This window comes from Camelus ferus, chromosome 9 (assembly GCF_009834535.1).
Source record: "Camelus ferus isolate YT-003-E chromosome 9, BCGSAC_Cfer_1.0, whole genome shotgun sequence".
In the NCBI taxonomy this organism is placed as follows: domain Eukaryota; kingdom Metazoa; phylum Chordata; class Mammalia; order Artiodactyla; family Camelidae; genus Camelus; species Camelus ferus.
This window is the reverse complement of record NC_045704.1, coordinates 9445403-9468842: the sequence shown is the minus strand read 5'-3', so window position 1 is coordinate 9468842 and position 23440 is coordinate 9445403. Positions and strand designations below refer to the sequence as shown.

The 23440-nt window shown below is 59.5% G+C and overlaps 1 protein-coding gene across 12 annotated transcripts; it reads right to left on the bottom strand.

The window, feature by feature from the left end:
- Positions 1 to 83: 83 nt before the first annotated feature.
- On the bottom strand, positions 84 to 22967 carry PPP6R1 (protein phosphatase 6 regulatory subunit 1). 12 transcript variants are annotated; one of them, XM_032487654.1, is made up of 24 exons: positions 22379 to 22967; positions 13205 to 13450; positions 11800 to 11986; positions 11580 to 11717; positions 11414 to 11479; positions 9938 to 10050; positions 9739 to 9852; positions 9250 to 9421; positions 9012 to 9164; positions 8783 to 8917; positions 8218 to 8282; positions 8026 to 8141; positions 7846 to 7931; positions 7650 to 7739; positions 7453 to 7550; positions 5195 to 5252; positions 4939 to 5117; positions 2375 to 2505; positions 2107 to 2287; positions 1940 to 2010; positions 1738 to 1819; positions 1224 to 1334; positions 1070 to 1144; positions 84 to 977 (listed from the first exon to the last, which is right to left on the bottom strand). In XM_032487654.1, exons 2-24 carry the CDS (start codon positions 13429 to 13431, stop codon positions 974 to 976), a joined length of 2652 nt encoding a protein of 883 aa, XP_032343545.1. In that variant the 5' UTR covers positions 13432 to 13450; positions 22379 to 22967; the 3' UTR covers positions 84 to 973. The 12 variants fall into 12 exon arrangements, with proteins under 12 accessions (XP_032343545.1, XP_032343544.1, XP_032343539.1 ...); XM_032487653.1 differs by having other exon boundaries at positions 13205 to 13437; positions 22379 to 22966; XM_032487648.1 differs by lacking the exon at positions 22379 to 22967 and having other exon boundaries at positions 1070 to 1141; positions 13205 to 13437.
- Positions 22968 to 23440: the final 473 nt, after the last annotated feature.

The following is a 23440-nucleotide window of genomic DNA, read 5'->3' as shown; positions in this document are numbered from 1 at the left end:
CCCAATCCAGTGGTGCAGGAGTATCTCGGGTTCCTTGAACCCACATCCCAGGGCCCAAGGTCTGAGCAACAGGAGTCTTAAACTGTCTTCTTTTATTTGTTTATATTTGCAATATGAAACAGAAGCTCGGCACGAACACACACACACTCACGTCAGCCTGGGGAGAGGGAGCTGGGACAAGGTCACTTGGCAGCTGGGCTGGACCCCAGACCCTAAGGAGTAGGAGGGGGACCCCAGCCAGACCCTCGCCGAAGCCCCGCCCCAGGGACTATAGGAGATGGGGGGTGGGGCTCGGCAACTGCATCAGGGCCCTGTGGGAATGTCACCGGGGAGGCCCCTGGGACCAGGGCCCCGGGGTCCCACAGAGCTGGCTGGGCCGGGTGGAGGGTCTTTTAGCTCCCAGCCTGGGTCAAAGTGCAGGGTCCAGGGTGAGAGGGTTTGGGCAAAGGCACGACCCCCACTCGGGCCCTCCCCCAAGGTGGACCTGAGCTGAAAGGCCGAGTGTGGGTGTGGGCGTCTGCACCCGAGAGTGGGGGGCACGGCAGGAGGGGAGGGTGGTGGCAACCTCAGGACCCCCACCACAGCAGTCCCAGTGGGACAGGGTGCAGGTCCAAGCTGCCTCCCGCCCAGCCCTGCTTCCTCTGGCTCTCTGGCCACCCACTCTCTCCTCCCTCAATATATATATATAATATATAATATAGGTCTCTTTCTCCTTCAACTCTCCTCTCTATTCGATTCTATCTTTATTCTAGGAGACAATACTCCGAAATTTCTTTTCTCAGTGCAAATGGGGGTGGATCGGGGCCTGTCTCCCTGGCACCAGCCTCCCGGGAGTCCAGAGAGGGCATAGAGTGGGTGGGGTGGGGATGGGGTGATGGGGCATCAGGGCCATCATGGGATCTGCCCTGCCCCCACCCGGGCAGGGTCCACGTGGAGTATGGAGGATTTGGCCGCCACCACTGGAACCAGGCAGTTACCTGGGAACCGAGAGGGAGACCTGTGTGAGGAGCCCAATGCCCCGGCCCACCCAGGCCCAGCCCACCCGCAGCCCCCAGCCCCCACCACTCACTGGGAGCCCGGGGACGCCGGCCCTCCTGGGGCAGAGCCGTTGGGCATCAAGAGCGGCTCGAGGTCCAGGGCACTGCTGGGGGAGAGGGACACGGGAAGAGTCAGTGCCTCCCCCACTGAACACCAGCTGCCCCGTGGCATTGCACCACACTCACCTCTGGCTTCGGGGGAGCCCCAAAGGCTCTGGGCTCTTCTCCCCACCTGTGGTCTGGGGGGACTGGTGGGCCCCGGAGGCTGGGACAGAGGTAGCAGGGTCTCTGGTTGCACTGTGGAGGCATCTGAAGGTTACCTACTGTCCCCGACACCCTGCAGTCACCCTTAGGCCCAGGTGTGTAAGCCAGGGAAGGACTGCACAGCTCGAGGGCATCTCTCATATTCAGAGAACCCTGTGTCAAGGTCAGCTGGGACACACACAGACTCCACACATGCCCTGCCCTCTTCTGACCCTGCTGGAAGCCCTCCCACCCACGATCCTCTCTGGTGACCAGTGTGAGCACAGGCGCAGCCCTAGACCTCCAGCTGCCTTGAGGCTCTGGGGCAGTGGCGCAGAAGAGGGGTGGGGCGTCCTGCAGGAGCCACGTGGAGTGGCCCTGAGACAGGGAGGACCCAGGGGCCAGGCTCTACCCACCTCCCCTACTTGGCCCCCGGCAGCTACTCCCAGCCAGTTACCTGTCCAAGGAGCTGGGGACGGAGTGTGTCCCTCTGAGGGTAGCCTGGAGGTCCCCGACACTGATCAAGGCCTGGCAAGGGGCTGTGCAGAGAAGAAGGGCCCAGAGACGTGAGACTCAGTGAGCTTCAGGCCAGCCATGCTCCTCAGGACAGGTACGCACCAGGCCAGGGCACAAGGGCGGGGGGGGGCGGGGGGGCTCACCCAAGGGCTCCGCTACTTTGCTGCCGTCTGTGGCTTCCTGAGGTGCTGGGGGAGGGGCGGGGTCCTGAGACCTAGCAGGTAAGAACAGGAGCCCGAGGGCGGATGGGATTGGCACTGGAGCCTAAGGCAACGAGGACCCAGGAGCCCACCTTCCTCGCCAGCCTCACCTGAGCTGCAGGGCACTGGGGGCCACAGGGCCAGCTGGGCTCGAGGCAGGGAGGTCCAGGGGCATGCCGTGGGCGCCCTGTGGGGCGGGGGGCCCAGAATGCGGCTCCTTCTCCCTGCAGTTTTGGGGGCCGGTCGGGGCATCCATAGGCACTGGGTCAAATGTGGCTGTCCAACCGGGACCTGGCAGGGGAGAGCAGGGAGGGGTGAGCACAGCAGGCAGGCAGCCTGTGTGCACCCAACCACGCCCCACCCTGCATATTCACCCACCCGGAGGCTGGGGGCAAGGGCTGGGGTAGGAGGGGGGCCCGGCCCCACCACGAGCCGCCCGGCCATCACCATCCTCGTCCTCCTCCTCGTCGTCGTCCTCTTCCTCCTCACTGTCTGTGCTGCCTCTGCTCCTGCCCCAGGAACTGCCGGTCAGTCAGCCAGCCACTGTGCTGGGCAGGGGGAATGCTCCCATCCCATCCTCCTGAACCCCCAGGGCTGGCCTCAAGCAAAGGTCTTGAGGGAATCAAAGGGGTGGAAGGGAGGGAGCAGTGGAGAGGCCACGGGACTGTGCCCCGGGTGTGCGAAGATGCCTAGAGAGTCCCACTCCCAATACGGGAAGGCAGGTGGGAACCCGAGCACCCTCGGGGGAGAGCGAGGCCACCAGCACAAGGGCGGAGAGGCCCACGCAGCCCTCAGCAGGAGCGGCCGGCCCTCTCAGGGAAGGCTGACTCTGCGCTCCTCCTCCACGACAGACTCGGGTGGACTTTCATCACCGCCGTGTCTTCGGCTGAAAGCAATGTCCTGCAGCACAGCTGCTCCAAACAGAACGGCCGAGTGCTGGTGACTCGAGACAATGGAGAAGGTCTGGCCAGCCTATGCATCCAACGGGGAACCGCTAAGCAAACTTGGAGGTTCCCAAGATGCTGAATGCACGCTGTGGCTCCACAGTCCCCAGCAGCCAGGACCAGAAGCGGCTCGTCTGCACACAGTGAAAGCGAGCTAGACACTCAGCAGACGGGGCGGAGGGAGATTCCTGAGCCTGGAAACCTGGGAGGGTATCTCCAGAACCTGCCAGCCATGCCACACTCAACGGGGGAGACCCGATGTCCCCCAGATCAGGAACGTAACTCAGGGGCCTGCTCCTCCCGCTTGGACAGGAGAAAGCAAAACTATCTCTAATTGTAGAAAGCGTGATTTTGTACACAGAAACCTAATGAATCCTCTAAAACTGTTAGAACAAGCAAATTTTGCAAGGATGCAGGAAACAAGATCAACATACAAAAGGCTACTGTATTTTTATACACTTGAGACAATTTCAAAACGACTTTGACAGGACAATTTCACTCAGAATTGCATCAGAAAGAACAAAACGCTTAGGAATAAATTTAACAAAAGCAGCAGAAAACTTACACTCTGAAAACCACAAAACACCATTAAAAGTAATAAAGACCTAAATAAACGGAAACACATCCTCTATTTAGCAGCTGGGAGGTGAAATATTGTTAAAATGGCAACACTCCGCGAACAGACCTATAGATTCAAGGCAATCCCTCTCAGAATCCCAGCTGGTGTCTTCACTGAAGGACAAGCTCATTCTAAAATTCACCCTGAATCTCAAAGGACCCCAAATGATCAATACAACTTGCAAAAGAACAAAGCTGGGGACGCTCACACTTCCAATTTCAGAACTCACTACAACCTAACAGTAATCAAGACAGGGTAGCCCCGCCATGGACAGACACACAATAAACCTTTGCACCTACAGTCAAAAGATTTTTGACAAAGGTTCCAGGACCATGCAGTGGGGAGTCTTCACCAGGTGATGCTGGGACACTGGCATTCCTGCACACAAACAAATGAGGCTGGCCCCCTACCTCACACCACATACAAGGAACCAGCCCAAGGTGGATCAAACACCGAAATGTTAAGAGCTGACGCTATAAAACTCTCAGAAGGAAACACGGATGAATCAGGACCTTTGACTTCTCAATGACACACTTAAGTGCAAACCAACTTGGCAGTCACACAGTGACACACCCAGCAGATGACAATGACAAACCACCACACCTACCAGAGGTATGGGCATCACACACAGAACAAAAAAAGGCAAAATCTACAGGGCAAGAGGTCAGGACTGTGTTCCTCTTAGAAACGCCAGAGGCCAGGAAGGGCATCCGGGTACAGGGATGGTTCCACTCCCTTCTCTGGACGTCAGCAAAGGGGTGTCCACGTGGCCGGACACTTAGGATCCGTGTACTTGTCTGTATGCTGGTCACACATCAATTAAGATCACTCTAATCCTCAGGTCAGAAGCCACAGGGGTCAAGCTGCAGGCCCTGAGTCGGTATTCACACTGGCAAGTCTTTGCTGCCTGAGTGCATTTAGTGACTCTGGGGCCAGCCAGTACGAGTTAAAAATAAAGTACTGATTACTGACCCGCACGCTGGGACTGAGGGAGGGACGACCATCCTCTCTCACTTCACCGGAATGAGGGGGAAGAGAGCTGACAGGACACCTCACCACCCTTTTTGGAACACCTAGGTGAGAGCTACCGCAGGGGAGAGCAGAGTGGAGGGAAGGGTTGGGGGGGTGGAGATACTGGTTCCAAGCACACTTGGACCAAGCTGTACCTGAAGGACCTGCCTATAGTTGCAGCCACACACAAGCCATTAGCCTATTCCTTTCGTAGCTGAACTCAATCTGGGTTGGGTTTCTATCACTCCAAACTGAAAGCATCCCAACTAACACACACAACACTCTAATTCCCCCTGGCTGGTGAAGACCACTTCCCATGGGCCCTGCAGCCTTGCTGTGCCAGGCTTGGGGTTCTGGAGAGGACTCACCGCACGCCTGGGGGCTGGCCCAGGCGGGCCCCCCTGGCCAGCTGGCTGCCCTGCCATGTGCCATCCTCCCCGTCGGACTCCCCAGAGCCCTGGCCTTCCTCCTCGTCCTCCTCGTCCTCGTCGTCATCAAACTGCTGGATCCGGTCCTTGTAGCATATCTCCAGGAGGTTGGCGTTGGGCTGCGGGCAGGGGCAGGAGGGTGAGGCGCTGACCGCCCGCAGCCCCTGCCAGCATCCAGGGTCGGGGAGGCACTCACGTTGTCGTCGTCGGCATTGAGGGAGAAGGTGATGTTGGCTGTCTTGTCAAAAGGCGCGCTGCGGGAGAAGCACGGGGCAGTGAGGGGCCGCCGCCGCCCTCCCCTCGCTGGATGCCACCCGCTCGGCCCTGTGCCTGCGAGTACATCTCCTCGATAAAACCGATCTGCAACCCCAATCAGCCCTTGCAGCTCGCTCCGCGGCATGCATGCGTGCAGAGTGGAGAGCAGCGAGTTGCCTGACCTGCACGGCCCCAGCCGTGCGAGGTTCCACACAAAGGCCCCTGAACCTGTTTTCTCCGCTGTAAAATAAAGGACACAGAACCCAGATGGATGGGTTGTTTTTAGGGTCTGAGATCATAACCTGGGCGGGATATTTATTTACAGGCACACACTTCCTCCCGGGTGACAGCTCAGTGTTCACAGTGACTTTACTGGACACAGCCTGACACAGGTCACACCAAAGCACACCCCTGGCCCCAAGAGGGTCAGTCTGGAGCTGAAATAAAACCGCTCCTGTGTGGACCCTAGGACGCAAGGGTGGTAGAAGCACCGTCTCCTCATCTCTAACCTCAGGCCTTTCAGTGTCAGCATCCGCCTCCACCACTCAATTCTTTCAGAAAGCCTCACAGAAGTGGAATTAAATCCACGCATGTTAAATATTGACACAAATTGTGGAAAGAGATCTGTCAATTCAAACTCCCACCCACAGAGGATGCAACGTTAACAGCCTCCTACTCGTTTTGTTTGCAACTTCACCCCGTTTCTCCTGGGGCATCCTCCTCCTCCCGTTCTGTGGAAAGAGCACCTGGCGGCCCGGGCCCGCCTCGGGACTATCCCAGGCTATCACTTGTCTCGCCGACTCCGGAAGTTGGTTAACAATTCCCGAGTGCTGACTCGTCAAAGCCATGGTCCAAGCACGAGCCGGACGCCCGCCCACCAGAAAGGCAGGCACTCTTGCCCCTGTCACGGGAGAGGGGGCAGCCCGCGGGCACAGCGGGCCGGGCAGAGCAGGCAGCCTTGGTAGCACCTTCAGCCCTGAGATTATGAAGACGTTCACCCACTTTGCCCTCTAGAAGGCTTCAAGTCTGTAGCTCGGATTTTTTTTTTCACATTTAACGTTTTCAACCTCACTGGAATTTATCCTGACAGAAGAGGTAACACAGTTTCATCCCCAAAGGGCAGCCAGCCACACCAAGGCCATGCACTAAGTGTCTCTGTCCCCCCAGGACAGGGGGCGTCTTCTCCAGCGCCCCTACCGCCGCACACCGTGCCAGGCAGAGCAACAGCAGACGCTGCATCCTCAGCTCTTCATCCCAGGGGTCCTCGGTCTGACTGTGGCTACCACAGACCACAGCTGACCCTCCCACAGTGACCAGTGAGTGCCCTGGGCTGTGTGACAGTGCTGAGACTCTGTCTCCCTAGCTATAGATGGGTTCCTGAGCCCCAAGTGGGTGGTCACAGCATGTAACTGGGTAACACCCAGAGGTACCTGTGACCAAACTGACAACACGGACAAGGCCAGCTGCCTGGCCCCCACGAGTAGCCCGAGGGGCCCGCCGGGCCTTTCTCTGTCACCACCCAACTCAGGACTGCCTCCACAGCATGCCCTCTGGTGGCTGTTCCACTTTCCCTCAGGTGTCACAGACTCACCCTCACAGTAACATACCCTCCTCCGCTCTGACAGCACTGGCTGTGCCACTCACAGAGCATGCCCAGGGCCCAACACGCGTCCACGGGCTGCTCTGCTCCCACCCTGCCCAGGGCTTCCCACAGACTCACACACCACCAGCCCTGCCTGTTGCTGCCACAAGGCCGCTCGTGAAACTTATAAAACACTAAAAATTATAGTTTCCTCAGATGTCTGCGGCAGAAAATTCAGACAATAAAAACAGTTCATGACAGCAACGTCAGAGATAATCAGTATCAAAGCTTTGTACAATACATAATCAGGATTGGTCACTGGATAAAAACACCCCACCCATCACCCTAAGGCGTCTGGAGGGGAGGGGCAGACCCGCTGTGACTGGGGGCTGTGGCTCTGTGCAGCCCCTGTCCGCACAGCTGCCCCGTGCCCTACACACCTCCCCACAGCCCACTCCTCAAGAAGCCAGGCAGTTGAGAGGAGGCCCGAGGCTGGGCAGCAGGGAGCACGCACAAAGGACAGCAGGGGAGCGCATCACAGGGAGCCTCCCGCCCTCCGCCCCCTCCCCGCCAGCCCCGCCTGTCGCTGGCCTTGCACATGGAGGGAGCACACTCACTTCACGCTCTCCTCCTGCTCCCCAAACTCCTCATCGTTGAAGCCAAAGTGGTCGATGAAGGCTGAGGTCATGCGCTGCATCTGGAAGTCCATGAAAGCCTGCGGGGGGTGGGGGCGCATCAGGGCCAGGGCGAGGGGGAGGGGGCAGAGCAGGGCCGGGGAGAGGGGGAGCAGAGCAGGGCTGGCCCGGCCCCCCACCTGCTGCAGCACCGCCTCCTCCGGGAAGCTGAACTCCTTGAGCCTGTCATCCTCATCGTCGCTGGAGGAGTGCAAGTGGTGCGTGTTCACCTGGGACAGAGGGCGGGCAGGGGGTCAGCGACTCGGGTGGCCGCGCTGGGCCAAGAAGACAATCAGCGAGGGCTGTAGTGGGTGAGCGCAGGCGCAGTGGGCTCACCAGATCCACCATGTTCTTCTTGTTGGTCTCCGCCAGGGGTCCGGACACGAAGGCCTCCCACCGCTCCTGCTGCTCTGCTGGCAGCTCTGCTCAGTGGGAAGGGGCAGCCGTGAGGACGAGAGGCCCTGGCCCCCACCTGCCCCTGCCCCACCCCAGCCCCACCCCAGCCCCAGTCCTCACCCTTCAGCAGCTGCCCCAGCTGCTCGGCGTTGGGCCCCTTCTCCAAGTTCTGCACCAGGGCGTTGGCCACTCTCGTCAGGTGGCCCATGTAGCCTTTCCGAGGGCCCCCGGCGGACCTGGCAAGAGGGAGGCCACAGATGGACACAGGCCCACCGCGCCCGCCCCGCCCCCTGGGAAAGCTGGGACACTCACTGCACGCGGTCGTTCTCCTCCCAGGATGTCAGGATGCGCTCCACCAGGCAGCAACGCTGCAGCAGCTGTGGGGGAGAGTGAGGGTGCGGGTGGGCCAGGCTGCACCCCGCCCCCCGGCTCTGCACCCCAGCCTCTCCCCTGCGAGAAGTGCACAGCACGCATGTGCACAAGTCTCCTCCTCTGCTCACCCAGAAACCCACTCAGTCTAGACAGCAAATCCCAGAGTTACTCTGCCTGCCTCCCACTCCTGCTTGTCCAAACACAATACGCCACAGTGGACAGGAGCCCAGAGGCCCTGGGCTACATCCAAGGAGGCACTCCCCATATCACAGTGGCCATCACCCTGGGAGCGTCCTTCCCGGTCTCCCAAGACACCTGCTGCCTCATGAAGTCACCACATCCACTCACCTCCCGCACGTCACCCTCTATTTTCCTAGGACCCAAGGATAAGGCTCACCCCCAGCCCCCAGCACATGAATGGCCTGGCTGCACAACAGGCGAGGGGCAGACCTGGGGCAGAGCCCACCCCTGGGGATTGAGGGGGGACCCGGGAGCCCCAGCTCACATGTTTCACAACAGGGTTCTGAGCAGGTGTGTCAGAGCTGCTGTCAGAAGGAGGCCCGGAGCTCAGCATCGTACTCACACACACCTCCACTTGGGCATGCAAGAAGTTGTTGAACACGTAGTGGAAGAAGAGGTCCTGGGATGAGGGGCACAGGCTGGTTCTGAGTGGCCCCTGCCTCTAATCCCCTCCCCCAGCTCGGAGCCTCCTCCACCCCCGGCCCCTCCAGTACCAGCATGGTGTTGGGCACGTCCAGTGCCAGGAGCTCCTGGGTCAAAGCTGCGTCATTAGCGCTCAGGGCGCTGGCCAGCAGCTTGACCACATGTAGCCGCATGTTGCCCAGTGGCGGGGCCAGGCTGCCCCACGTCGTGCGCAGCGGCTCAAGCTGCAGGAGTAGAGGTGGCTCAGTTCCTGCCCCAGTGCTGCCCGAACCAAGCGGCCGCCCTTCCTGCCACCCTTCCCCTGCCCACCTGGCCCACCTTGGGTGGCTCCAGCAGGAGCTGGTGGAAGTGGCCAAGCCGCGGGCGCAGGGCATGCAGGGTTCCCACACTGGACGAGGCGCTGTCCAGGGTTGCCTGGGCCAGGAGCTCCAGCTGCCCGTCCACACTGCTGAAGAAGTTGTTCATGGTCACGGACTCGGACCTGCAGCAGGGACAGTGGAGGGCAGAGTGAACTGCCCAGATGGCCTGTGCACGTGCATGTGCACACGTGCGAATGTATGGAGCACGCCTGGGAGGTAATGAGAAGCTGCTCCCCTTGGGAGCCCAGATCCCAAAGGCCAGCTTGAAGCTACAGGCAGTCTACTCAGTCTGTTTCCTCTACTGTCAGACAGGAATGAAGGACTCCACTCTGGGACCCTAGCGACCACCAGGAAGGGGACACCACTCATGGAGGCTGTGTCCCTGCAACCCTCAACCCTTGAGCAGGATGGCGGGGCTCCGAGGGGTCGCAGAGCTCACCTGGGCCTCCTGGGCTCCAGCAGCGTCAGCAGCACCTGGATTCCGCTCACGATGACGGACTGGCTCTGCTCCCCCTCCAGCATGTTGCTCAGGAGCTGCTCAATTGTCTCCTGCCTAGGGCAGGGGCAGGCAGACATCAGGGAGAAAGGCCCCCAGGACTGTTCCCCACCCCACCCCTGGGCACCACCCGCAGACCCACTTCTCCAGGGTGGCCAATAGCTGGTCAGGCTCCAGGCTGTCCTGTGCTTGGATCATCTGCTCCCGGCTCAGGCGGATAATGTCGCACAGGGACTGGGATGCATTGGAATGTTGCTGTGGAGGGAGAGAGAACTGAGGACCCTGGCCCAGCCCTGGAGTCGGGAAGTCCCACAAGCTGAAGGGCACCTGCTCTTGAGGACAGAGAGTCACAGAGACACAGGGACACAAATGCCGAGAGAGAGAACACGAGGCACTAAACGCTGGAAAGGGAGAGACAGCAGAAAGGAAGGGAAACCAAGGAAGGTTTCCTGGAAAAGGAAACACCCACACAAACCCCACACCATCCCCAGTAGCGAAAGAGGGGAACCACCCAGGGGTCCACCAACTGAAGAATGGATAAGCAACCGTGGTCTATCCACACAGCGAAACGTTTCTCAGCCTAAGAAAAGTATGAAACACTGACACTACAACTTGGATGAACACAAACAACTTGGTACTAAGGCAAAGACGCCAGTCAAGGAAGACCTTCTATCACGTGATCCATTTACATGAAATGTCCAGAAGAGGCAAACCCAAAGACAGAAAGCAGCCTGGTGGTTGCTGGAGGCTGGGAGGGGAAGGGGGAATAGAACCTAATGGGTATAGGGTTTCCTTTCTGGAGTGATGAAAAAGATTCTAAAATCGACACGGTGAGGGCTGCATAACCCTGTGAATACTCTAAAAGCCACTGATTTTTTAATGGGTGAGTTCTATAATCGGTGAGTTGTATGGTATTCATTTTATGTCTCAAAATAGTTGTTGCAAAGTGAACAAATACAAGGAGGAGCAGGAGCAGAGCTCTGAGTCTCACCAACAGGCAGCTGCCAGGGCCCACCCACACAAACCCTCGATCCACGCAGACACAGCCAGGTGCCCCTCGTCGCACAGCAGAGCCCCTCACAGGTGCCCACCGCCTGGCTCACAGCAGATGCCCCTCGTCCCTTGGCCACAAAGGCCCGGACAGTCATCACTTCCCCAGGCCAGGCGCTGACCTGGTGCCTGGTGCTGACTACCTGCGCCTGTAGCCCTCCACTCTGAAAGCCAGTGGGCTGGGGGACAGGTGCAAGGCCCCTGGGTAGCTTCTCTGAAGGACAGGCAGGGCTGGTCCAGGCGCAAGACAGGAAGAGCCGCCAGGGCACAGAGCCAGCAACAGAGGGAATGGGGGGCGGGTGTCCCAGGAAGGGCAGCAGTGAGGGGCCAAGGCCAGAGGACCTTCTTCAGACCCCAGACCCCTCAAATGATGGGGCCAAGCTCCTGGTTCCTGAGAAATGTCCCATGTGTGTAAACTCCTTTTCTGTTCTCAGCAGGTGCCCCCTCCCCACATACATGGCTCCAAAGGCTCCCTGTTCTCATCCCCTGGTTTAAGGAAGGAGTTGGGGGTGGACAAAGTTGGTGCAGAGAGGAGACTGGGAACACCAGGTGGTTGGGCTGCACTCACATTGTCGTCCTTGGACGGGTGGATCTGCTCAATGAGCCGCTGGATGATCTTCTCCTCGTTCAGCCACTGTGGTGAGAAGGAGGGGCTGTGCTCACTGACCCCACCCACAGCCACCCCGCCCCCGGCCCCGCCTCACCAGCCTGCACTCCAGGCAGCCAGCACTCACGTTGACCACGTCATGCCTCAGCTGCGGCCGCTCCACGCAGGTGAGGAGCCTCAGCAGGAGGTCCATGATGGCGGAGGTGCCGATGTGCTGCAGCAGCAGGTCCACAAAGTCGTCCTTCTTCCGCAGGAAGGACACAAGCTGGGGACACAGGGACCCAGCACGTCAGCGCAGGACCCTGAACCCACGCCTGCCCACCTGCCCATCCCAGGGCCCCTGGCACCTGGTCCGTCTTGCGGTTGATGAGGACGCCCATGACCTTGCTGAAGAAGCTGGCCAGCAGCGGGTTGAGGCTGCCACTGCTCTGCAGGAAGCCGTAGAGCCGGTGCAGGAGGGATTCGTCCGCACCCAGGGCATCGTTGATCTGGGGCACATCTGACGTCAGGATCTCGCAGGCCACGCTGGGATACCTGTCACACCCAGAAAGGGCTGGGGAGGGCATGGTGGGGGCGGAGGCCAAGACCCTGCCTCCCAGTTGGAGCCCACCCATGCTCCTCACGCTCCAAGGCAGCATCCAGCCTCCTGAGCCTGGAGCCCACCCTCTACCAACATCTGTCTTTCCACCCCTGACCTTCCAGTCTGTCCCAGGTCAGGCCCCAGTGACCTCTGTATGATCTAACTTCATCCCCAAGACACCTTCACACAGGGAGAGGGCAGCTCTGCCCAGTGTACCACCCAGGGCCTCAGGTGACCACAACATGCTCCAGGTTGGCCCCGTAAACTATAGGGGCCCTGAGAAGTGGGTTCCTTGGAACAAGATAGGGACCCCAGGGGCAGCCCGACACACATGTCAGAATGGCAGCTCCCTGCTACTGTGAGCCAGAGCCCAGTCCATGGGGCCCCTGGACGTTCTAGTTTGGTGGGCAGGGGGACAGAAATGTTGGATGGACAGAGCGAAGGAGGGAGAAGACACACATGGGGTTGGGAAACTGACAAGATGGACCTCGGGAGGCATGGGGGACACTCTGCTGGCCCCACCAGAGGTCCCCACTGTGCACCAGGCCCCACAGTAAGCAGCTAGCACCACCTTACCCAACCTCCACTTTACAAAGGGCAAAGGGGGACAGAGCACTCTCTCCCAGTCTGGCTCAAGGCCTCGGGGACAGAAGATGCAGCACTCGTGAGGACCATGTGCATGTCTTTAGTGTGAGGGGCTGGACAGAGGGCAACATCAGGGAACCAGGAGGCGGACAGGAAGGGCTGTCCAGGACAGACTGAGCAGGGCCCAAGGGCAGTAGCGACCTAGGCAGACAGAAGCCCCCTGCTACGGAGACAATTCCCTGCCTGGCACACCTGAGGACCCCAGGGTGGGAGTGAAGGGCAGAGGAGCCCGCAGCAGCAGGCACGGACATGCCCTAGCCTGGCACCGTGTTGGACACTGGGGACGTGGGGTGGGAGAGGCCTCGTGCTGTCCACACTCCACAGAGAGAGCAAATATCCAACTGAATAAGACCTCGGGAAGTAAAATGCAGGTAGGCTGTGGGCCAATGACACAGGCTGCCCAATGCTGTTCATGGCTGGGAGGACTCTCAGGTTTGCCCTGCCCATCCCTCCACCTGGGAGACATCTGGGATGTCTTGTAATAAAAACGGTGTCCCGCCACTGGGGACCGACAGGGCAAGGCTCACTTGTAGCGCAGCCGCTCCTCGCCGCTGGCCGGCGGCTCCTGGGTGACCCAGGCCACCATGGCCTGCAGGTGCGGAGGCTGCAGCAGGAAGTCCAGCAGCTTGCGGTTGACAACCTTGCACTCCTGCAGCACGTCCTCCTCATCCAGCAGCTCCGGCAGGCTCAGGTCATCCCGCTCCAGCAGTGTGTCCAGGTGTGAGCTCGTGTGCAGGTCAAACTTCCAAAACATGGCGCCCTGCAGGTAGGGGCTGTCACACACGGGCTCCGACTGCACCTGCCACCCTCCACCTCTCAGCACCTGTCACCTAGATGACCAGGACAGCCTGCAAGGGCCAACCTGCAGGTGACTATCCTGCCTACTGTGCAGCCCCCACCAGGCCCGGTGAAGACCCCTGGCTGTGACCACACCCAGGGCCCACAGAAAACAGCCTGACACTGTGCAGAGCCACCACAATCCTGTCCCCACAAGGCCTGTGTCCACTGCCCCCATATCTGGGCTGGAACTGTGTTCATCCTGGAACCTCTGGCATCAGACTCGCTTCAATCTTATTTACTCAACAAATTAAGACGCCATCCAGCTGAGCAATCTCCATGCTGTGTGCAGGGTGCGAGGCGGTGGCAAAGGGAAAGAAGTCTGTGGCTATTGCCTGGACACTACAAACACACACGCACGCACGCACACGCACCTCCATACCCAGTGCCAAGACAGGAAGAGGAAAACTTCAAAGGGAGGGGGTGGCAGCTCCCAGAATAGCCACTGACCAGAGCCCAAAGCAACCAGGATGGGGAACCACCTCAGCAGGGAGGACAGCAAGGCCAGTGTCCTCTACCTGGAAGATGGCAGCTCGTTGGCCAGCACTGGAGATCCCGCATGCCGGCTGTGGCCCACCTGGCCTTAGGAGCATCTCGGGGGGAGCACTCACTAGGAACCAGGTGGGTCCAAGCCCCTGATGAGCATGGACTGGGCCGTTCCTCTGTAGAGGTCTACAGGCCCCCAGCCTAAACCATACAGTGGAGACCCACCCCGAGCTCCCAGGCCACTTGACGTCCACTCCTCATGTCCACTGTGCCTATGGCCCTCTGAGGGGCTGTGGTCACCCCACTATATGGCAGGCAACCCACACGCAGGTGAGCTGGGACCCCCGAGCATCGCGCAGGTGCTGACCACAGCTCACACTCCTCATCTGCCTCGTGAAGACCACCTTAGGCACAGGCCAAGAAAGACTGAGTGGTCGCAGTGCCCATGCTGGGCACCTCCCAGACCCGTGTGCCAGTCCCTCTCCTACAAAGCCCTGCCCCAGGCATCCCAATCATGGAAAGCACGCCAGCCACAGACGGGGCACCAGCCCAGGGAAGAAAGATGCTCAACTCAGGAAGCAGCTGGAGCTGAAAGCCAGGGTGGAGACAGAGGGTACACACGGCTAGAGGCAGGCAACTGGTCTTCTGACCCTCAGTTCCTTCAAGATGCTGCCAGCACCCAGCTCTCCCTTCCAGCTTCCTCAGGAGCCTCACTTATCTCCTCCCTGCCCCCAGGGTGACTCCTCACTGACCAGGAACAATTGGCTCTAAATCTGCAACAATCCTGCCAAGAGTCATGCCAGTTCCTAAGCCCTGGCTGACTATGGTTGAAGATGGAGTGGAGGAGCCATGACCTTGGAAGATGGCAGCCAACGCCGGCCCCAGGCAGGCAGTAGACGTGGGGGCACCTGAGAGCCCCCCGTCCCACAGGCCTCACGGGTCCTGTCCAACAGCACTCAGGGACTTGCCCCCTTAGCCCTGCAGCCCACTCCCATTTAGGATGCTTTCCTGAAACACAAACTTGAACATCTGTTTGTTCCCCCAGGATGCCCTGAGATGGCTCCGAGCTCAAGACCCCAAGGGCCCCTGACCGCCTCCCAGCTGCCGTCCACCCAGGACCTCCTGTCCCCCCAGTACTCACAGTTCTCCCTGAATCTGCACACCAGGCTCCCTCACACCTGCCGACACCATGCGTCGACCGAGGCCAGGCCACCTCCCCTGGTGCCACCCTCTCCCCAAGGAAGCTCTGGCCTGGCTCCTCACACGTCACCCCAGGACTGCCATTTTGGGGTGCATCTCCTTCACAGCCTGCAGCCCCCAAGAAGGCCCTGTGTGACACCGCTGCCCCAGCACCATACCAGTCATTCAGGCACCTGGATCTGTGGGAACGGGGCCAGTCCATGGCCAACACACCAGACACACAAGGCGGACAAACCGTGCTGACTGCACCTGACACCATTCTCAGCCCATTATCTCCTCCGACTCTCACGACCGCCCCAAGGAAGAAATGGACAGCCTCAAGGTTTGGGTGCTGGTGAACTGTGGAGTGGGCACCCAAGCCCCAGAAGGTAATTTCTAAGGGTGCAGAGGCCTCGGCCCATTCACTGGAGGCCAGCCACCAGCAATAAGTGTGTACAGAACAAGGGGGTGAGCTCAGGCCCAGGTCTGCACCAGCACTGGCTCCACCCTGCCTACAGTCTTCCCTAGCCCAGCACTTACCAGCCAACACCTCCAGGCAGCTGAAGGCCAGCTCCTTCCTGGCCCTTGGGGGCCTTAACAGGACACCAGGTTCCAAGTCTAGCATTTACTCAGTAGAGGCCTCTGCCTTCAGGGAGGAAGGTTGGGCCCAGGCCTCCCACACACACACCCCCATCACTTGCTGACTGTGACATTCAGCTTTTGGGGGGCCACCAGAAATCCAGAGGCTTCCCCGGATCCTCCCCATCCAGATCCCGGCACTGGAGACCCTCCCTCCAAAACATAATTAACACCCACACCTTCTCTCAACCTGCAGGGCCACCACCCCAACCAGGCCCCACGGTCTCTCCCAGCCTCCCTGCACCTCTCTACACCCCGTTCCACAGGCAGACAGATGGAGCTCGCTGAAAGGAAAAATCTGACTCCATCTCGTCTGTGCTCAGGACCTCCCCAGCTTCCCACTGCCCGCTTACAATACCTCTAAGCCCCGCCCTGGCTGACCGCTACTCCCGCCTCCCTCACACACGGCCCTCACCTGCTCTGACCACCCTGCCCTCTCTTCTGTTTCCAGAACACATCAAGACTGGGCTCCCCTCAGGACTTCGCTCTTGCTGCCTCACCCGGCTGGGGTGTCCCAATAACTGGGTTTCCTGCCAAGCATTTATCTCCCAGAAGGGCTGGAGCAGTCCCTCAGCCCCAACTCTACCCACCAGCCATGGGACACGTGTCCAGACCTGTACAGCACTTAATGCTGCATGTGCCCTGTGGGACAACGGACAACACAGAGAACCCTCCCTGCTGGGCTGAGCACCCTGGACAGCACCTCGGACAGAGCCTGGCGTGCCATGTGTGCTCAGCAAAGTCAAGTGGAAGACACCCACTGCCATCCGCAAACCATGAAGCTTTCCCAAGGACGCTGCCCCTGAACCCGGAGGCTGACACACCTGTCAGGGCATCGGTATAGGGAGTCGCTCCCACTCTGCTCCCCCCAGCCACACTCAGGGGCACCGGGTAGGGTGGGGAGGGGAGGAAGGAGCATGGACGGAACCAGGGGCTAAGTGTGTGTCCCTGTGTTTGAGTGAGGACCCTTGCTCCAAAAGGAAGTGAGACCCACCCCGACTCCGCAAGTGCCCAGAGACCCTCCTCTGCACAGGGCAACTCCCCACTTCTGCCAGATCCCAGGCCCCTGAGGGACCTCCCACCATCCTCTCCACTCGATGACGAGCCTGTGACAGGGCTCACACCACAGGTGAGAAAACTATGGCTCATGGAAGGTGACTCCCCAGCCACCAGGTTCCACAGCAGGCCTGGGCAGGTTTCCTGAGCTGGGTGGACCTGGGACCAGAATCACCTCAAGAGGCAGCTGCTGCCTGGACCCACAGAGACCACCACCTATTCCTACTTCGCAGACTTTCGTGCAAGGGTAAGTAAGGAGATTCGAGTTTAAAAGGCCGCCCTGGCAGTGTGAACGAAGCCAGGCATCAAAGACCACATGTCACATATTTCCATTTACGCAAAGCGTCCAGAAGAGGCAAATCCATAGAGACAGAAAGCAGATTAATGGTTTTCAGGAGCTGGGGGGCAGAAAGGTGAGCAATGACTGCTTGTGGGTGTGGGGTTTTCTTTCGGGAAAACAATGCTCTAAAAGGAAAAAAAGTTCTTAAATCAATTGTATACAATTTTATTTGTCAATTATACTTCAATTTAAAAAATCCATTGTCGTGACTGATGGTTGCACAACTTTGAAAACAGACTAGAAACTGTTGAACTGTGCACTTTAAATAGATGAGTCGTACACAGCATATGAATTATGTATCAACAGAAAACCGTTACCAAAAACACACAAAACCAAAGCTGCCTGAGGCTGCTGTGACAGGGCCAGGCCTGGGCCTTGCTCTGCTTCCAAGACACCCCGAGCTGACAAACAGCCAGGCTCCAACCCTCCAACCCGGGTGCACGCCCAGGTCCCCCCTCCCCGCCCTCACCACCCACGTGGTCTCTGAGCTCAGCAGGTGCCCCATGACTAGGTGCAGCACTGCTATTAATCCCGTTTGACAGAGGAGGGCATGGGGCCTGCAGGGACGGACCACAGCACAACGGGACTCAGCGCCCTGCCCTCCGGATTGGAGGAGGAAACTCTCACGGTTGAGGCCTACCCACCCACTTCCAAAGCACCTGGGCAGAGGGCACAGGCTATGCACCCCCGCCCCAACCCTCCCTGTCTGCCTTGGACAGCAGGTCGGGCTTCCCTTCCAAAGCTGGCTTGCCAGAGAACTGAGTGTGGCGGGGAGGGCCGGGGGCCCCTGTCACAAGGCAGCAGGGTGTGAGGGGCCTGCAGAGCGCGGACTCTAGAGGGATCAGAAACCAGGTAGCCCCTGAACGTCTCAGAACCTCAGGTCCCTCGGAAAATCAGAGGAGGCTGCAAGGATCAGATGCAGCTGAGTGGCAGTTCTACAAACATCAGTTCTCGAGGTCTGCACAGAATGAAATGCAGACAGAGAACTGGAAAAAAGAAAACACACAAAAAAGAGAAAGAGAATACTTCCCCGCCACAAACTCTTAACTCACTCTAGCCTCAAGTCCTGGCAGTCAGTCCCACCTTCCCACTTAATGGAACTTCCAGACAGGAGAGGTGGGTTTCATTCTCAGTCTCTAAGGGGGCGAACCTGGGCGGGCACGTGGCACCCCAACGCCTCACTTCCTCATCTGTGAAATGGGAGCACCGCCATAAGGAAGGGCCATGTTATAAGAACAGCCAGGTCAGGCCGTAGGCCTCACACAGCAGGTGCTAAGCAAAGGTTGGCCCTCCCTATCTGTCCCTGAAGCCAGGCTGAAGCCCCGACACTTCTGAGTAGGAGGGAAGGAGCAGCCACCACCCAGGGTGATGGCGTTAAAAACAGAAGACCCAGGAAAGATGCCCCTTTTGCCTGAGTAAGAGAGCTCACTCAAATATTCTGGCGGGCGCCACACACCCCGCTGCCCCCACTCTTTGCAACTTGTAGCAAACTTCAAGAAAACGGAAGTGACTACCACTGGTTTTTAGCGACCGTTTGAAAACCATGACTCTGGCTGCTAACGGAAGAAGGGGAAACTAAATGAGAAAGGAAGCCATTAAAAACGAAAACTACCTACCCGCCCCGCCATCGTCCCGTCCTTCACCCCCTCCGCCAGCTCTGCACCACCACCTCGGGTTTCTTGCTTTGCTGCATTGTCCTCAGGCCTCCGACACCAGCTGACCCCCTCAGGAGGCTTCTAGCCCCTGACCCTGCCCGGGCTCAGATGGGGCCCAACTGCAGCTCCCACAGAGCATCCCCACTGCCACTGCTGCTGCCACCGTCTGTTCCCCGCCTGCGAGGGAGCCTGTGGGCTGATCCTTTATCTGCCACCCCTTCCTCGCCCTCCCTGGCCCTGAAGCACCCGGAAGTGGATGTCAAGTGTGCAGAGCCCTCTGTGAGGGCCTCGGGGCAGCCACCTGAGATGCCCTAGGCTCAGCAGGGGTTCTAGCATTGGGAGAGGCCATCTACGGCCTGCTGACGCTGCTGCCCTCAGCCACCACAGGCCCACAGGCCACTTGAATGAGACACAGGCCAGGAGGGGAGAACCCACTGCTGGCTGGCCAGCCTCCAGCCCTTGCAGGACCCAGCAGGTCAGAGGACAGCGAGACCACTGCCTTCTAAATCCCCGCGAGCCACAGCCAGCTCTCAGCCAAATCTGAAAAGCAGGGTGGGGGGCTTCCGATTCCAGGAACGGGACAATGGTAATGGCAGAACCCAACACGTACCCAGCAAGGTAAGTGGCAGGACACCCGTATGGAAGTAGGGGTGACTGAGGCCAGAGAAGGAGAGGGACTTGGCCAAGGCCACACGAGATATGAGGGGCTGGGACTTTCTCTTCTCGGGAAAGCGGGGCAGGGGGCAGTTAGGGGCACCACTTCCCTTCTAACCCCAGAACACACTCTCCCAGGGGAGGTGGCAGCTCTGGTCCAACCCCAGGGGATGGATTAATTAGGAAACAGAAGAGAACTGGACACCTAGCTAAGCACTGAGGAGGGGCCTGAAAGCTCACATCCTGGGCCATCTCCTGGATTGGTCACAGGTTCAAAGGGGACAAGGAAAAATGCAATGAATATATTTTGAAACAGCCCTTGGAAAACAGAGGGATGTGTGAGTGTTATAGGGTGATCCAAAGTCAGAAAGGCCTGGGTTCCAATCTTGCCTCTCCAAACTCCAATCTCTGTGGCCTTAGACCAGGGACCTAACCCCATTGAGCCTCAGTCTCTCTCCTGAGAGACACCTCACGGTCACTGTAAGACTGCACTTCCTCTGGAAGAGCCACAAAGCCGATGTTCAGAGGCAAAACGGTGGTTCAGCCTGGAAAGGAGGGTGTGTCCCCACCCCCCAGGCGCTGAGCCTGCCCAAGAGCTGAGCAGGAGCCCAGGGATGTGGGGAAGGCTTCTCATTTTCACCAAGGCGTCCAGGCCTCTCACCTCACCTCTTGCTGCAACCCGCATGGCACACAACACTCCCGCCACACCTGACTGCTCCTCTGCGCCCTCGCCTCTGCCCTGGCTCGGCTGCTCCCTCTGCCTTCCCTCCAACTCTTCGGGCCTGACTAGCCAGCTCCTTCTGGGTCCTTCAGGCTTCAGCGCAGACACCACTTCCTCCAGGAAGCCTCCCCTGACTGCGTGAGGGGCCTGCTCCACACTTCCACAGCTTCCGTGGTCATACTATGACAGCATCTGAGCGCTCGGTGACAGGACTTGCCTGTTCGGTCACCTGCCTCCCGCAGCAAGATGCCAATTTCCCAGGACGTAGCATAAGGTCAGGCCCACTGCTAGAGCTACTTCTCAAATTAATGAAAACTGGAGTCCTGAGGTGAAGGTGACCAGCTAAGGTCACTTGGCCATGGATCCTGAAAAAACACTGGGTGGGTGGCTGGGTGGGCTGGGGGTAAGATTCTCCCCTACTGGAAAGAAACAGGAGGTATCCCACCAAAAGTAACTACCAAAAACACAAGAGTAAATAAAAACACACAGCTCACAACACAGAGCTGCTCACGGTAGCAACAGAACAAGTAAGCCACAGCTATACATAACATCCAAGCAAGAGGGCAGGGTTTTTCCACCACCGTACTGCTGACAACTGGGGCGGGAAAACACCCTTGCGGTGGGCCACTGTCGGGGGCCGTCCTCTGCATCGGAGGATGCTGAGAAGCGCCCGCGGCCTCCATCCCCTCGATGCCTGCCAGTAGCAGCCCCCAAACTGTGACAACTAAAAGTGTCTCCCACCATTAGTAAATGTCCCCTGGGGATACAACCTCCCCCCTCCCCGGGCGGCCTGCTGAAAACCACTGCAATAGATAATCCTAAACCAAATAATAACCCTAAAAGCCTCGGATCCTGAGGTACTTCCTGTGCCCTGCCCTCTGCTGCAGACGTCTACACGCTGAATCCCCAGACCTCCCTGTGAGGAAAGCACTGCTGTCAGCGCCACTTACACCCTGCTGAAGTTTTTACAACTCTGAAGCCCGTCCCACACCTGACAACACATCTTCCTTTCCAGAAACATCTGCCTTTCAGGCTGGTGTTACTAGTAACGGCTGTGTCCTCAGCACAGATGTACAGGTCCGTGACACAGTGAGCAAGAATGACCCTAACCAGGTCGCGTTCAAGGGCCTGGACAAGCAGCCCCACCAAGGAGCCCGCCCCTCCCTCCCAGCACATCTGCACTCCAGGCGCGAAGACTCCTCCTGGGTTCCCACCTTCACATATTCGCACGTGCTGTTCCTTCCACCCGGAAGGCCCTTCTTCCCACTCTCCATCTGTCAACTCCTACTCATCCTTCCTAGACAGAAAAAGCCACCCGCTGAGCCAGTCTCACCAGTCTCTCCGCTCTGTGGCCTCCCGCAACGCGCTGGGTTACCTCTATCACTACACCAGCAATTGTGACTGTCCTGCTCTGCCTTTGTCTCCCCAGGGCAGGGCCTGAGGCTGGTGCCTCCCTCCCTCCCTCCCTCTGTGCCCAGCACCAGCCTCCCCACCCTGCCCTCAGCCGACCTCATCTCACAGATGGGGGATCGAGAGGTGGCTGCTCCACATTAGGCTGGCTCCCTATCCTCCTCACAGCAGAGGCAGCGGGGCAGGAGAGCCCCGGTCAGGGTGAAGAGAAAGCCCCACTACTCTGGCCTCCTGAGCCCGAGAGTGACAGTTACAGAAGTGGTGGAGTCTAGGATGCAGGCGGCGGGAAGGAGGGGGTGAGGCAGAGACAGGGAGGGTGAGGGGTGTCCTGGGGAGGCGGCCAGAGGAGTAAGAGAGTGGGGGTGGAGTCCTAGGGGTAAGGGGGGGTCAGAGGGGGAAGCCACTATGAGCCTGAAAGGGGAAGGAGGGGTGGGCTGAAGAGGAAGAGACCAGGAGAATCGGAGGGGCTGGGGGAGACTAAGAGATGAGAGGGGGGTTGAGGGGGAAACTAAGAGACGAGAGGGGCTGAGGGAGTAGAGACTAAGAGACTCGGGGGCTGGGAGAAGAGACTAGGAGACTCGGAGGAGCTGAGAAGAAGAGACTGGGGTAGAGAGGAGCTCCCACGTAGGAGGGGAAGAGTCCGAAAAAGACGGGGTGAAGAAACTCGAGGGGAGCCTGGGCGGGGCTCTCGTGGGAGGGGAGGGTCCCGGGGCGGCCCGCTCACCTGCGCAGGGGGGCGGCGGCGGCTCCTCGCACTCTGGGCTCATCGGGGCGCCCCCCCCGCCCCGCCGCCGGCGGCTCCGGCCCCTGCTCAGGGGCCCGGTATGTGGAGGCGGGGGCGGCGGCGGGGGTCGCGCGCTGGCGCCTGGGCTCGCGCACGCGCTCTCGGGCCTGTGGGGGGCCCTTGCGCGCCGAGTTCCAGAGTTCGGGGGTCAGCGCCGGCTGGGAGGCGGCGGGAGTCCGGGACCCGCAGGCGAGGCGGCTGAGAGAGGCTGGCGGGGTCGCGAGGCCCGCGCAGGCCCTCAGCCGGGAAGTCGCCCCGGTTTCCCCGGCCCGGTCCGGCGCCCCGCGGGAAAGCAAAGGCCAGTCAGGGAAGACGTCCTACTCCGCAGTCCGAACAGGCCACAGTGCTGAGCAACGGCCGACGGAAGCCGAGGCCCACTTCCTCCACCGTCCCCTTCCCCAAACCGGCGCTGTCCCCGGGCTTTCCAGTCCACTTCAGGGCCTCCGACGCCCGGCTCCGTCCGCCACTATCCCACAATCCCCCTAGCGCAGGGGCACGCAGGAGGCCCCGCCCTCCCGCCGCCGTCTCGGTGCGCAGGTGTGCTGAGGCCGCACGCCCGGGCCCTGCAGCGCGCGTGCGCGCTGGGCCAGCCGCTGCGGACCCCGCCCAGCCAGAATACCTCCGCCGCAAGTGCGCTTGCGCAGGTTTGTGCCAATGGTCCCTCCCGGAATAAACCCAATGCGCAGGCCCCACTGCATACTCGGGCAGCTTTTTTCTGCGATTCCGTTCCAAAGTCCACAGAATGTCCTGCTCCAGGATTTCTTTCCCCTCGCTCCGTTTGGAAATCCGCTTGCTATCCTGTCTCTTCCAATCATATTCCTGTTTTGGCTCCAGGATCAGCTCCGGGGGAGTCCATCCCGGGTTTTCTCAACCAAGGCCAGGCGCTTTTGTCCCGCCGCGTTCTTTCTCGACGCCTTACTTCTCGGTGCCTCCGGCTGACTTAAGTCCCACTTCTAGGCCTGTACTGAGGCCGTGTCGTTACTGTTGCCAGTTGCTGCACAA